This window comes from Suillus subalutaceus (assembly GCF_016647625.1).
Source record: "Suillus subalutaceus strain FC151 chromosome Unknown DFJ58scaffold_188, whole genome shotgun sequence".
NCBI lineage: Eukaryota > Fungi > Basidiomycota > Agaricomycetes > Boletales > Suillaceae > Suillus > Suillus subalutaceus.
Window position 1 is genome coordinate 65850 of NW_024540437.1, and position 12159 is coordinate 78008.

The 12159-nt window shown below is 47.6% G+C and overlaps 2 protein-coding genes across 2 annotated transcripts; one reads left to right on the forward strand and one right to left on the reverse strand.

Annotated features, from left to right (window-relative positions):
* The first annotated feature begins 4902 nt into the window (after positions 1 to 4902).
* DFJ58DRAFT_817920 (uncharacterized protein) lies at positions 4903 to 6271 on the forward strand. The gene is made up of 7 exons (XM_041391815.1): positions 4903 to 5174; positions 5243 to 5322; positions 5375 to 5458; positions 5515 to 5613; positions 5637 to 5668; positions 5719 to 5800; positions 5855 to 6271. The coding sequence occupies exons 2-7, from the start codon at positions 5314 to 5316 to the stop codon at positions 5894 to 5896; spliced, it is 348 nt and encodes a 115-aa protein (XP_041237210.1). The 5' UTR covers positions 4903 to 5174; positions 5243 to 5313; the 3' UTR covers positions 5897 to 6271.
* Positions 6272 to 7465: 1194 nt separating this feature from the next.
* On the reverse strand, positions 7466 to 9667 carry DFJ58DRAFT_817928 (cytochrome P450). Its single transcript, XM_041391816.1, has 11 exons — positions 9522 to 9667; positions 9366 to 9473; positions 9187 to 9315; positions 8966 to 9128; positions 8830 to 8913; positions 8684 to 8780; positions 8506 to 8632; positions 8338 to 8451; positions 8112 to 8286; positions 7822 to 8065; positions 7466 to 7765 (listed from the first exon to the last, which is right to left on the reverse strand). The coding sequence occupies exons 1-11, from the start codon at positions 9609 to 9611 to the stop codon at positions 7591 to 7593; spliced, it is 1506 nt and encodes a 501-aa protein (XP_041237211.1). The 5' UTR covers positions 9612 to 9667; the 3' UTR covers positions 7466 to 7590.
* Positions 9668 to 12159: the final 2492 nt, after the last annotated feature.

Sequence of the window (12159 nt, forward strand, 5' to 3'; positions counted from 1 at the left end):
ACTGTCCATGAGTGAATCTTCAAGGCGTGTTCCGATAGAAAAAACCTTGTTGTTAGGCAGGTTTCGAACCTGCGAAGTACCAGAGAAACAAATTTTGATTCTGTTGTGTTAACCACTTCAAGGGGCCAGGACGCTTGCTGGCCAAGTTTAGACGAACCTCCGAAGAGCTGTCCATATCGACAGGTTTCGAATCCGCATCACAAGAGAGCAGATTTCTAATCTGTTCTGGTGCCAAACGGTTAGCTATGACTACTCAAGATAGGCCTTGAAAAATCCATCCACGAGTGAATGTTCAAGGCGTGGTAAAAGGAAAATATTGTTTGTCCTCGGTTACGAGTCGAAGAACAGTATGCATTGACAGTAGAATCACATGGGATTAGCAGTCATTTACCAAAGATGAAATAAAAACACTAGTTTGCGTTTAATTCGATGGACACAAAACATACCAGGAATAAGCGAGTCGGGGGCTGGCGCCGGCGCCGTCACGATATGACACTGTAACTGCAGGAAAAAAAGCCGGACAGCCGCGCTATACAGGTTGTCGATCGCATTAATCTCTTTAGAGGTGTATCGAGTCCTTCAACTTGTGACTACCATTCTTAAGCTTGGCCCATGTCACGGGTCTACACAGAGCGCGACTGTCCGATTTTTACCATAATACCTTGGGCCACAATGTACACATCATTTTCGGCCAGTAGTCTGATTCTATAGCTGCTGCCTGCACTTGCTAAATAACTTGCCAGTGAGCCAACGTCATATTGAGCGAAGTTCGAACGCTCAAACCCCGCTTCGTGAACCGTGGCTGTACGGCCCAGACGCAGATCTTGCCCCAGACCGGCGGTAACTCCGACTTTCGTGAGCACAATACATAAACTTCGTCTGCTATAGAGACTATGACCTACTATGACTTTCACAGTCTTGAATGGCCTCGTCTGCGACAGGACTAAGATGGATACCCCGTGGTCACTGGTCAAAACGAAGTTTTAATCTTGCTTCATCAACAACTTAAAAAGGTAGTACTTACCATATGCTCTTTACATAAAGTGTTTCATGACAACGCCACAAATATGGAGTAACGTTCAGCGCTCAGCGCTAGCGTTCAAACGTTCAACGTTCAGTACTCGGTCCCCAGATTCATTGAACTCTACAGAGTGACACGACGTCGCAGGAATACTCCCAAACAACAAGCCAGAACGGAGTTTGCAGGAGAAGCTCAGAAGACGGACGGAGCGCTCAGGGCTGGCTGCAATGCGAAATGGCCGGACAATGACGGACATTATCGGGGAGCCTGCTACGGCTGTGTGTATATTCCCTTCTTCACTGATACCATACAGTGCACAGCAAGTTCTTTCATCCCTTTCTTCAGCTCATCGAACCTTCCTGTCAGATTCCTGTGTACTAAAGAGCTCCAAATCATGGATTGTTAAAACATTTCAAGAATCAAGGCCACTCGAAGGTGATCGATGATCAGCTGCATTGATATCTCTGCAGACAGGAAGTTACTAGCGAGCTGGGCAGGAGATACAGCGCGGATATGGCCTGGGAACCTTGCCGGCAAACTTGTCACCGGACCATTCGAGACGTTGATTGTGTGGGCACAGCTCGATACTTATCAGAGTCGAAGAAGGCCGCAGTGAGCTTGTGGACGGAGGGCCATGCCTCGTGGCCAGGGATGTCAAAATGCAGACATCCCCGTGGAAGAACTCGGACGAGAAGGATGTGCGTTCTGGACAAACAAAAATAAAAACATTACAGATGACCATGCCAAGACGATCTAGATATATGAATTTGACGTGTCGATCAGATCCTCTTCGAAGGGCACACCCAACTTATCACCGGTCTGGGACTTTCATCATATGACGATGTTCTCCTTGCCAGTCGACACCAGAGTCAAGCTCTGGGAAATATTGCGAGTCCTGCCAACTTCTCGCTTCCTTTGATGTTCAGAATCCCTTTACCCCCTACCATTCTCTCTCGGGGCAGGCTGCAACTCGGTTTAATCATGACAGTCTCATCCATTCTTAGTAAACTCGCAATGCACGACCGAGTGCGTAATATCTATACAGTTCAAAATGAGTTCTCAGCCTCGCCCCTCGAACGCTCTAGTCACGCAGTTCCTACGACAGCACCTTTTTCGTTCCTCGTGCCAAGACATGGCCATGGGCCACCAGTCGTTGAAATCGTATCAGGGCGGATGGTCACTGTAGCGTACATTTCCTTACCTTAGTGTTTTTTGCTGATGTGTGCCCTACAGCGGCTAGCTGCTGCTACATACAGGAAAGTCAACGACACTCGACATCCATCTGGACATGCTGGAGTGCCTCAGGACACCGAGTCCTCTGACATTGATTCGCTCCAAGACGTGCATTGGGTCAAGGAGTTCCTATGCTGCTATTCCTGCTGGTCTCATGGCAGACTGAGGATGCCTCCTCGATGGCATGTTAACATTACTCCGTCAGGATAGCACGACAGACATTAGTTGACTTTCCGTAGACCAATCCACTGCTATATCCTCCATGACCAATGATTTCATACATGCGTAAATACGAAACGTTTGATCCCCGCGTCAGAAGCAATTTGTCTGACCCCTATGTGCGCGCTTCACCTGAGCTTCCACATACTTCAGTCATTTCCGTACGTAGAGAATCAGCGCCCTGGTCAAACGTCGTGCGGTTGCGGTTGCAAAGTCCCGCTCTGATTTCTCTTGGTCGGGCTTCAGTTCCGAATCCAACACACACATTACGCGATTTGTATATTTTAGACGCTTCTGTTGCGAAATGCACTAAAGCCGATCAAGCACCCATAACGAAAACACTAGTTTTTCCTTGCTTCGTTTTACTGACAAATAGCCGAATTCACAGCAGGGTCCCGCAGGTATGTACAAACTGAGGCATATTGATGTTACTCGCGATCCATCTCGGCAAGCTCGCTCTGCACTATAAAACGCTAGCGTGGAACGCCTTAGCTTTTTGTTTTAGGCCTGTATCTCCTTCGCGGACGTTCTCCCTACTTCCTTTCATCGCCCCCCATTGTCACCATGCTGTCCAAATCTTTCGCACTTTTCGCTGCCTTCGCTGCTTTTGCCCCTGCATTTGCTACCCCCGTTCCCGCCAGTGAGGTTGGCGTTGCTGCCGGTAAGTCCCGTCACCACAATGCGTTTCGCCTCTTTATTGTGTTTTCGCTGTAGTTGTTAACAATGTTGGCAACGATCTCAAGACCAATGTAGGAACTCGTGCTGATGCAGTCGAATATGAACCCTGTAAGCATGACATATTCTCATGACCTGACGGCAATATTGACCAGAATGACATTTCAGCCTTCGACGAGGTCGTCAAAATGGTTGAACTCTCGCGGCGGGATGATGGATGCAGCCTCGTTGACATAGACGGTGGTAAGTCGTTTGTCTTCAGTCGGGGTTTATAACCTGATCGGAAGCGAATAGTCATCTACGACGTGCTTAACAATGCTACAATTAGTGTCTTGAGGCGTGACAGTGGCTGCAATGTTGCCAGAGCTACTGCTAGTAGGTATTTCCTTCTTGGTTATTAGTTCATATATTGAACTATTTCTCAGCGGTCAGGGATGTTGTGAACAAGGCCAGAGCCAACTCTCTCAGCTCCAGGTCCAAACGCCATGAGGAGAAGCGCTACACATTTGATCAAATCGAAGCGAGTGCGTCATTATTGTGCTCACTTCGTATTCCCCACTCATAATTGCGTTGCAGTCGTCACCAGCGCATATGACAAGAAGAACAGTGCGGTGACTGACAAACGCGATGATGCCGGTGTCTACACGATCGTGGAAAGGGTCCTCAATAACTCGCCATCCAAGCGCGGTACTTACACTATTTCCCAAGTTGCCACTGGTATGACATGTGCCATCTCTTTCACCGCCGGATTCTGATTTCACATTGTAGCAACCAAGGAGGTCCTCGATGCCAATGGCGTGGTGTCGAAACGCTCAGGCAATGTCGACGATCTTGTCGAACAGATTCTTGACGAGTTATCTGCTCGAGCTGCCAAGCGCACTGATGTCATCGACGTCCCTGCCCGTAAGTACCATCATGGTCGCAAAGTGAACACGTCCTAAATCAGCAAATTCAGTTACCGAAATGATGTCTAGAACGTGTCGCCTAAATGATTCAGCCATTTCAAAGCGGTATTTCATACCCGACAGCCGCACACATACCTCGTTCTTTCTTTACCACTACTGTTACTCGAAATACCCTAATGCAAAACTCTTCCCCCGTCTTTGTACCCAAACGAAGTTCCATGTCCAAGGCCAGATAGCGAGATGTTGTCTTCAACATGGCGTCAATGGCCAGTCTACCTATGATCGTGGCGCGCTCTATTCCATAGCTCCCTTTCACTCCTGGACGTTTAAATGATATTTCTCCATTTTGATATCACTCCTGCCCCGCCAGCATGGCACAATAAATGTCAGCCGCGGTAGTGCTCGTGATTGTAGTTAACTTTACATGGACCAATTCATTGCTATATCCTCCATCCTTATCAATTCTACACCGTACATGGGAGTCACGAATTTCTTCCGCGGGATTAACCGTTCCGTCCTTGCATATTTTAGATATATCAATTTTACACCGTTCATCTGCCAGTGTGTGATTTTACTAAATCCCATCACAAGATGAACTTGCACGACCTCGAGTATCTCACGTTGAATATTCATTTTGCATTGGGGACATTCGATGTCGGTGTCTCATCGGTCAATGTAAGGTCGTTGTATTTGAAATACACTACGAAGTGGGCAGATTTTCATCAAACATCACGTCAATAGTACCAAATATTGAGAAGGCCGCCGGCATCTGAGATCTGAGTACCAGCCCTTTTTCTAATTTGCTCATAACAATTAGACTCGTGACCAGTCTGACGTACGTCCTTGCTACGCTTGTCCGTGGTTATGTAAGCCAGGCTGGTATCGAGCCTACATACCTTGAACACCACAATCCGTGTACGAGATCTACATATACATGTGACACGATGTTTTCATATGTGCTAGGAGTGGCAACACGAATCCGTCACCTGGGGCGACCTAGTAGATCATCGCCATACCGATCGCATCCTCGAACACCGGAAATTCGAGAAACATGTCTTCGGGCTGCCGATTCAGAACCCCGAGTCCGAAATAATCAACGTTCAACGTTAACCTTGTCCAGTGTAATTGGGCCACTCCTTGCCACGCAGTCTAATTCTCAATTTCTCATTTCACCACTCTCCAACGATAGCTACGCTTCTCAAAAATCCCAAATTTTTTTGCACAAGACACGCTTGAACTCTGGAGACATGTGGTTGTCTGATGTGCAAAGTGAGTCTATGCTTTGATTGTTGAATGAGAAGTTATGTATCTCAGAAATTAGCGTAGCCCTTACGACCTTCGGGACACTATTCATGTTCCTTGGTGTCATGCTGTTCTTCGACGCTGCTTGCTAGCGCTAGGAAACGTGTGTAACCTCAGTTCCCGCCTTCCATTTTTTGCTCATACCAAGCTCTTGCACAGATACTCTTCTTGTCTGGACTGACCTTGATTATTGGCCCCCAAAAGACATTCTACTTTTTCGCGCGAAAGCAGAAGCTGCGAGGAACAGCTTCATTGGCGGTATTCTGCTCGTGTTCATGAAGTATTCATTCATTGGTTTCTTAAACCTGTTTGGGTATGTCTAGCATTTCCTAACGAGGAATTAAACCTGATAGCCAGGTTCAGCGACTTCTTCCCCGTGGTCGTGACATTCCTGCGCCAAGTACCATTCATTGGCAACCTATTGTCACTGCCATACATTCGACCTGTAAGAGTTCTTTATCAATATGACTGAACGTTCGAGTTAAATCATTGGGAGCAGATCGTGGATCGTATAGCGGGTTCAAGGACGTCGGCTGTGTGACACATCAAACAGGCTCGCTCAACATCAGATACTCGGAATTACAACGGCATTTCACAAACAATCGTCTCGACACATGTACATGAGATAATACCTGGGCGGTATTGAATACCTTATACTAATCGAGGGGGTGATAATATACTCTTCCTCCATCATGATCGAGACCCCCCCCACTTCTCATGCGACCGCAATCAATTCGGCACGTACTATTCAATCAATTATTTTAGTCCCTTCCAAATTTTCGCAAATAGGATCTCAATTTGTGACACAGAATGGAATTTTCAGGGCCTCCACTTTTCCAATTCAATCCAATTGTATCAAGCAAATTCTATTAGATTTCGAATCTAGACATGCAATAGTTTATAGAGTGAACAATATTTATCATTCATTCGCCATACGATATCGAGCAACATGAGAGTCTCGGCGGCGCCAGGTTTGTCAGTCTTGCGCTTTGACGCACTACAACACGATACAGTCAGACAGCAGGCTGCTGGTGTCAACAGCATTAGAACTCACCAAACCGTCAGATTCATCAGCAGATCACTGTTCCTTCATCAAGTAACCAACCTGAAAATGACAAAGCTTTGTTTCATGAAGCAGTTTTTCAGTCAAGCAGGAAAACGGCTTTGATATGGATGTCTCTCAATATGTCGCTGAGCCACAGCAGAATATGCAAGTCTGCTGCTATTATCCTAAAGGACATCCACATTTCGCCAAAACTGCTTTGCCTACTGCAAGCAAGCACGTCATTATCCAAGGCACTGTATAGAGTATCACCAGAGATCGGTACATTGTGACCATCAGAGACATTGCATTAGGACCTTCCGAGTCCACTTTGTCCTGGGCCACCCGAACGTTCTGTGAGCCAACGACGGGTACCATAGAGATCAAATCACGCATTAAAGGAGAGCCGAGGTGAATATCTTCATGCACCCGCAGAACATCATCCTCTCAGGCTGGTACCTCATCATCTCTGCGAGTGTCTACCTGTGTCTACGAGGCCATCCTCGACATCATCCTCCAAGTACTCCAAGTCATCACTGTCGTGTCCAGTGTCCACAGCAGGCAGTGTCACGCCATCAGTAGCTGGCTTGACTCCTGTGGTAACGGCACGAAGAAGGTCTCTGATTTCAGCCTATAGGATAAATTACTCATGGCGACAGTGCCGCACATGCTAATTATCACGCACCTTGTTACCATACCACTGACCAATCTGAATCATGTCGACGAGTGTTTGAGCATTCTGGTTAGCTGAGTTGAGCCATGGCGGTGGGGGGGACCACACTCAAGCAGTTTGATTGGGGGGAAGCCTGTAAAGAGAAGGAGAAGGTAAAAGACGAGGGTAAGAGCAAGGGCAAGGAGGAAGAAGTTGAAGCTGATGGTAAGGATGACGGCAGACGAACACATGGTGATGACGACGAAAAAGAAAAGGATGATGCATTGATGGACCATCTACGTACATCGACTGCACAAAGTCGCCCATGTTTCCAAATAACCACAAAGTCGCCCATGTTTCCAAATAACAACTTTTGTGTTGTATTTCAGTTTCAAATTGCATGGCTGTTTCACCTGACAAAGATCGCTTGCGAAAGTGCCATTCTCGAGCTGATCCCCTTTGCATGCAGCTCGAGAGAGAAAGTAGTAAACAATGTGGCCAACATTATTATCTGGGTGTGAATTGTTACATTCAATTATCATCATTTGGACCGTCGCCGCCTAAACATAACCTCTGCCTTTCGATTCGGAGAGCAATTCATCATAAACCATTCATCTGTAGGACGCTCGCCTTCTTTCTCTAATTTAATATCATAGTTTAACACAAGGTAAGCCATCATAGCCTTCATCACACTAGAAGCAAAAAAGCGACCGGGGCTGACGAAATCAGTGAGTGAGAACTCAAAACCATACATCGGGCAATTTTGGCGTACCAAGCATGAGGTCCATACCCAAAAGGGATATAACTTGCACTTGTGGAAGCTAGCAGGATTTGTGGGTCTTCTCCATCGTCCTTGCGCCGCTGTGAAAACCGGAAAGGTTGGAACTCAGATGCGCTTTCGAAATATTCCTCGTCGAGATGCATGGGTAATGAAGCGACAACAACGTGAGTTCCGCTGGGTATTACAGTACCATCCGAAAATACGAATTGCTGCATTGCTTTGCGCATCATAGGGACTACCAGAAGTCAGCTTAAGATCAGCAAAAATGAGTAACAACCTACAGAGAGTGGTGCTATTGAATCGCTGGGATTCCTTGAGAAAGCTGTCCATCTTGACGAGTTTCGTCATTGCAGCCTTCGTCCATCCATCTTTATTAATAACAGCTGAAGCTTCCTCTCGAAGGGGTGTGCAATATTGAGGGTATGTAGCAAGGTTTAATAGGGCGTGGGTGAGGCTCTTTGTGAGACCAGTAAGGTGTCAGGTTTGCTCTGCAGTATAACGGCATACCTGAGCTGATGCATGTAATGCGGCAAAATTGAGGACCAAAACCCGCAAGCATATACTCCGAAGATTCCTGTGCTCATTGTCGGATACGTCAATGAGCCAGCTAATTAGGTCATTCTTCACAGGGAAACATAGTCAAGTGGTGAACCATATCATAGGAAGATTACACACCGGTTGAGCGTTCCATTCGTCCCTGAATTGATCTAGATTTTGCAGTCGTTCCTCCACGATAGGTTCAAGAAGTGCCATACATCTCCTAATGCTACTAGGCGTGTTCGTTAATAATCGACCAATGATCCTAAAAGTCAAAGTTGGGTCTTCGCACCATCAATTCAGCGATACTGCTTACGGATGTGCAAATTTTGGGAAACAATTCACGAGTGTTGCACGCAATACCACTTGTGAAGCGAATTGCTGTTGCAGGGCTTCAAATTCAGGGGATCGGCCTATGAGCGGGTTGAGCGGATGCACCCTTGATCTAAGCGAACCACTCACATAGCGGAAGCCCAACAAAGATGCGATTGCTTACGCGACACATAGCCTTCATGATCTCCGGGTATATGCGAACCTTAGTCCAACCTGCGCAAAGAGCATGTAAGAATAACCTCACGGAGAAGGTGGAAAAACTTGCCATCTTGGTCTAATGGTTTGATGGTGCTGAACGCGTGGTTGATTTCATCGTAAACATCAGGAAAGAGCACTTGAAAGTTTCGGGAGAGATGATTGCGAGTGACTTGTATGTGATAGGGATATTCTTGCACATCGACGCCAAATGTATATTGGACTTGAAGAAGCTGTGAAACAGTGGACCAAATCTCAATGTTACGGAACCAGAAAAAACTTGCAACTTACATCTCGCACGGCGTGATCAAACGAAAGCACGTCTTCCGGCACCTTTCTCAATTCCTCTATTAGCCGCGGCCCAGTCAGGACCACCACCCATTTGTGAAACAATGGCACTCTAAACATTCCACCTTTGTGCTTCATCGACGTTCAGAATACAATTGCCCAAGAATAACATTGTCACCGACCTTCTGATAGCCTTCTTGCACCATGGCTGGGGCATCCTTTATGAAGCGGACCGTGCCGAGCCATGAAGAAAGAACCCCTGACGGACCGATCGCAGGAATAGCATCAAGCTAGACACGACGTTAGTCAACCCACAACAACTGCATGAAAGTGCTTGCCTCAGAAAATTTGCAACGCTCGTAAATGAAGACCAGCAGAAGGGCTACTGCGACAGCCAAGCAATAGACAAAGGAACTACCATTGTCCATGGGATAAGCGTCGGGGGCAAAAATGGGTAGAGGGCATTGACACCACTCCCATGCGGGGGAAGGGTATTTTAATACTATTTATGTTCAAGCCTGACAGATCCAAAGCTGACATAATAACACTAATCCGACTGTAGTCTAATACACATGCATGCAAATACGAATATCGAGTACTAATGAAAACCATTCAGATCCCTAATCTTCGAGGAAAACATACAGCTACAGTATTTCTATCGTCCTGATGTCCATCAGGTCTGGAACAAAAGTCACGTCTTTGACGGCGTGTGCAATGATATCACGGTCTGACGCGACCCTCTTGTATTCTCCGCCGCGCTGCCGCACTAGTAAAAATGCACCGAAAGGCTGCCCAAGGCGAACAAGCAACCGCAATGCTCGTGATTCTAGATCAAACACCTCCTGTTTTACAAGAGGATGGCCAGGCGAGTCGTCTGACGGAGAAGAAGGCGGCGTCCAATAACCCCCCTCGCTCTCCGTATCGTCTCCAACGTCTGGCAGATCTGCAAAGTCAGGTAGCTCGAGGAGAGACCGATCCCAGGGACGGACAACCACGAAGGCTCGCTGAGTGGGCCTTGTCCCCGAGAACTGAACAATCGACTCTTTGGTTGTGATCAGCAGGTGATGAAGCCCATCTGCTTTGATTTCATACGTAGAATGGGTTTCCTGGGATGGACCGAAGCTCAAACTGACGTCTGTGACATGGAAGGTGATGCACGGCAGCTGTAGTCTGCAGTTCGCGAAACGAGCAGCGTTCGTGTTATCGAGCCGGTCGTAAAGTTTCAAAGCCAAATCCACAGCCACAGGATTTTTTCGCAGCGAAGAGATAGTTGTCTGAATCTCATCTTCAAGTAAAGGTGGAAGGGTGCGTGGGGGAGTAGTGTAAGAGGTAATATAGGCTGGAAGGCAGCTATTGAACTCGGAAGGTTGTCCGATCCAGTCGAGGACAGTGATGTCACCCGACTGAGCCACGATCTCCTGCAAGAGCCGCCCGAGCGCGTTCTGCTTCTTCTCGCCGTAGATTACGGGTAGGTGGACATTAAAGATACCAAACAATGAGTACGCAATGTCTTCCTGCAATGTAGTGACGCGTGATGACGCCCATTGAAGTCTCCGTCGGGCGTTGCTCATCCCTGGACGGAAGGAGATCAGGGCCCGTGTATCTATACCCGTCGCACCCTCCAACTCCTTCATGATTGCAGGGGACTCCTTGTGGTTGGGAGAGCGATCGTCGAGATATAATGACCAATCATTCTGATAAAAGATTACAATTTTCGGAGCGACGAATTCTTGAAAGGTCCATCCTCGCTCGTTCCAAACGCTCCTCGCCAGTGCACCGGGCTGGGATGAAGGAGGGACATCACATAGATAGACGATCGTAAGCGCTGAGTGGCGATACCAGGCAAACATGGAGTTGACCGATTCTTGGAGCTCGGCATTACTCTTCTTGTCGATGCAGCATGTGTCCATCCATGCCCAGCAATACCCGGCATCACGAGCGATCTTGCAGAACGACTGCAGTTTCGCGATGCCACCAAGTCCATTCAACTCGTACACGGCTTTATCCTGGATGTCGTGTAGCAGCGCCTCCGTCTCTTCCCACCTGTGTGATAGCAGGACGCAGCGGAAATACATCGCTACCGCTTCCTTGATGCGCTCCATTTGGAGATCTGAATGCTTCGTTGTGAATGACAAGAGTTCCTTGTACTTTGCACTCGTTTCGAAGGCTTTTATTTGTGCCGCTCGATCACACAAAAGACCCGTGGAGGTGTTGAGCAGACGATGCGGGGTATATTCGAGTTCAATCCAAACAGCTTTTTGAATAGCATGTTCTACCTCGGTGGGACAGACATACTGCTGACGCAGATCTGCAGAACGAGATAGGCATTTCGATGAAGGAGTGTTCCAAGGCTTACCTCGTATCTGCGCTTCGGGAGCACCGTTCAACTTAGACAACATGATTGTGAAGGCCTTAATAGCTTCGTCGTAACGTTGCGCGCCACGCAGTGCTTTATGTGACAACTGGTATCCAACGTGAGACGAAGGATTGAGTTCGGTGACCTATGCATCGCCGAAGTCAACATGGGCTACGAAAATGTAGACATCATCGCACCTTTTGCGCGTCGAGGAGCGCATCCTCCCATAGCATTTTGCCTAACTTTGCTTTGCTGCGATTTGCAAAGACGACATCGGATCCATAATCCAGGTCGATCACCGCGGAGTATAGGTCAATAGCCCTGTCATACTTGCTTGCAGCGAGGGCAGTATCTCCGTTGGTAAGACAGGGCGCACTGCACCTTTTCGTAAAAGCTGAGTGAAGTGCGGGTGAGGATTGTAGCCTACACGACATTATGAGCTCCAGACTTGCCATTGGACCAGTCAAGGCAGTCGGCCTTGGTATTTTCGTCACTCGAAACCATCATGTACCGGTATGATTTCACAGCATCTTGAAGTTTACCTGCCCGAATGAGTGCATCACACCGTTTCTGATGTGCAGTCAACCACAAAGATTTGAGATCCCAGCCGAAGAGCTGGA

Bases quoted from the DNA above. Each gene is read 5' to 3' on its own strand.
- DFJ58DRAFT_817920 (XM_041391815.1), top strand. The intron at 5,459-5,514 runs GTGTGTAACCTC...GCTCTTGCACAG, and splicing joins GCTTGCTAGCGCTAGGAAAC to ATACTCTTCTTGTCTGGACT. The intron at 5,669-5,718 runs GTATGTCTAGCA...AGCCAGGTTCAG, and splicing joins GGTTTCTTAAACCTGTTTGG to CGACTTCTTCCCCGTGGTCG.
- DFJ58DRAFT_817928 (XM_041391816.1), bottom strand. From the start codon at position 9,611: ATGGACAATGGTAGTTCCTTTGTCTATTGCTTGGCTGTCGCAGTAGCC. The intron at 9,129-9,186 runs GTAAGTTGCAAG...ACTGTTTCACAG, and splicing joins TTGATCACGCCGTGCGAGAT to CTTCTTCAAGTCCAATATAC. The intron at 8,452-8,505 runs GTGTGTAATCTT...TTCCCTGTGAAG, and splicing joins ACGAATGGAACGCTCAACCG to AATGACCTAATTAGCTGGCT.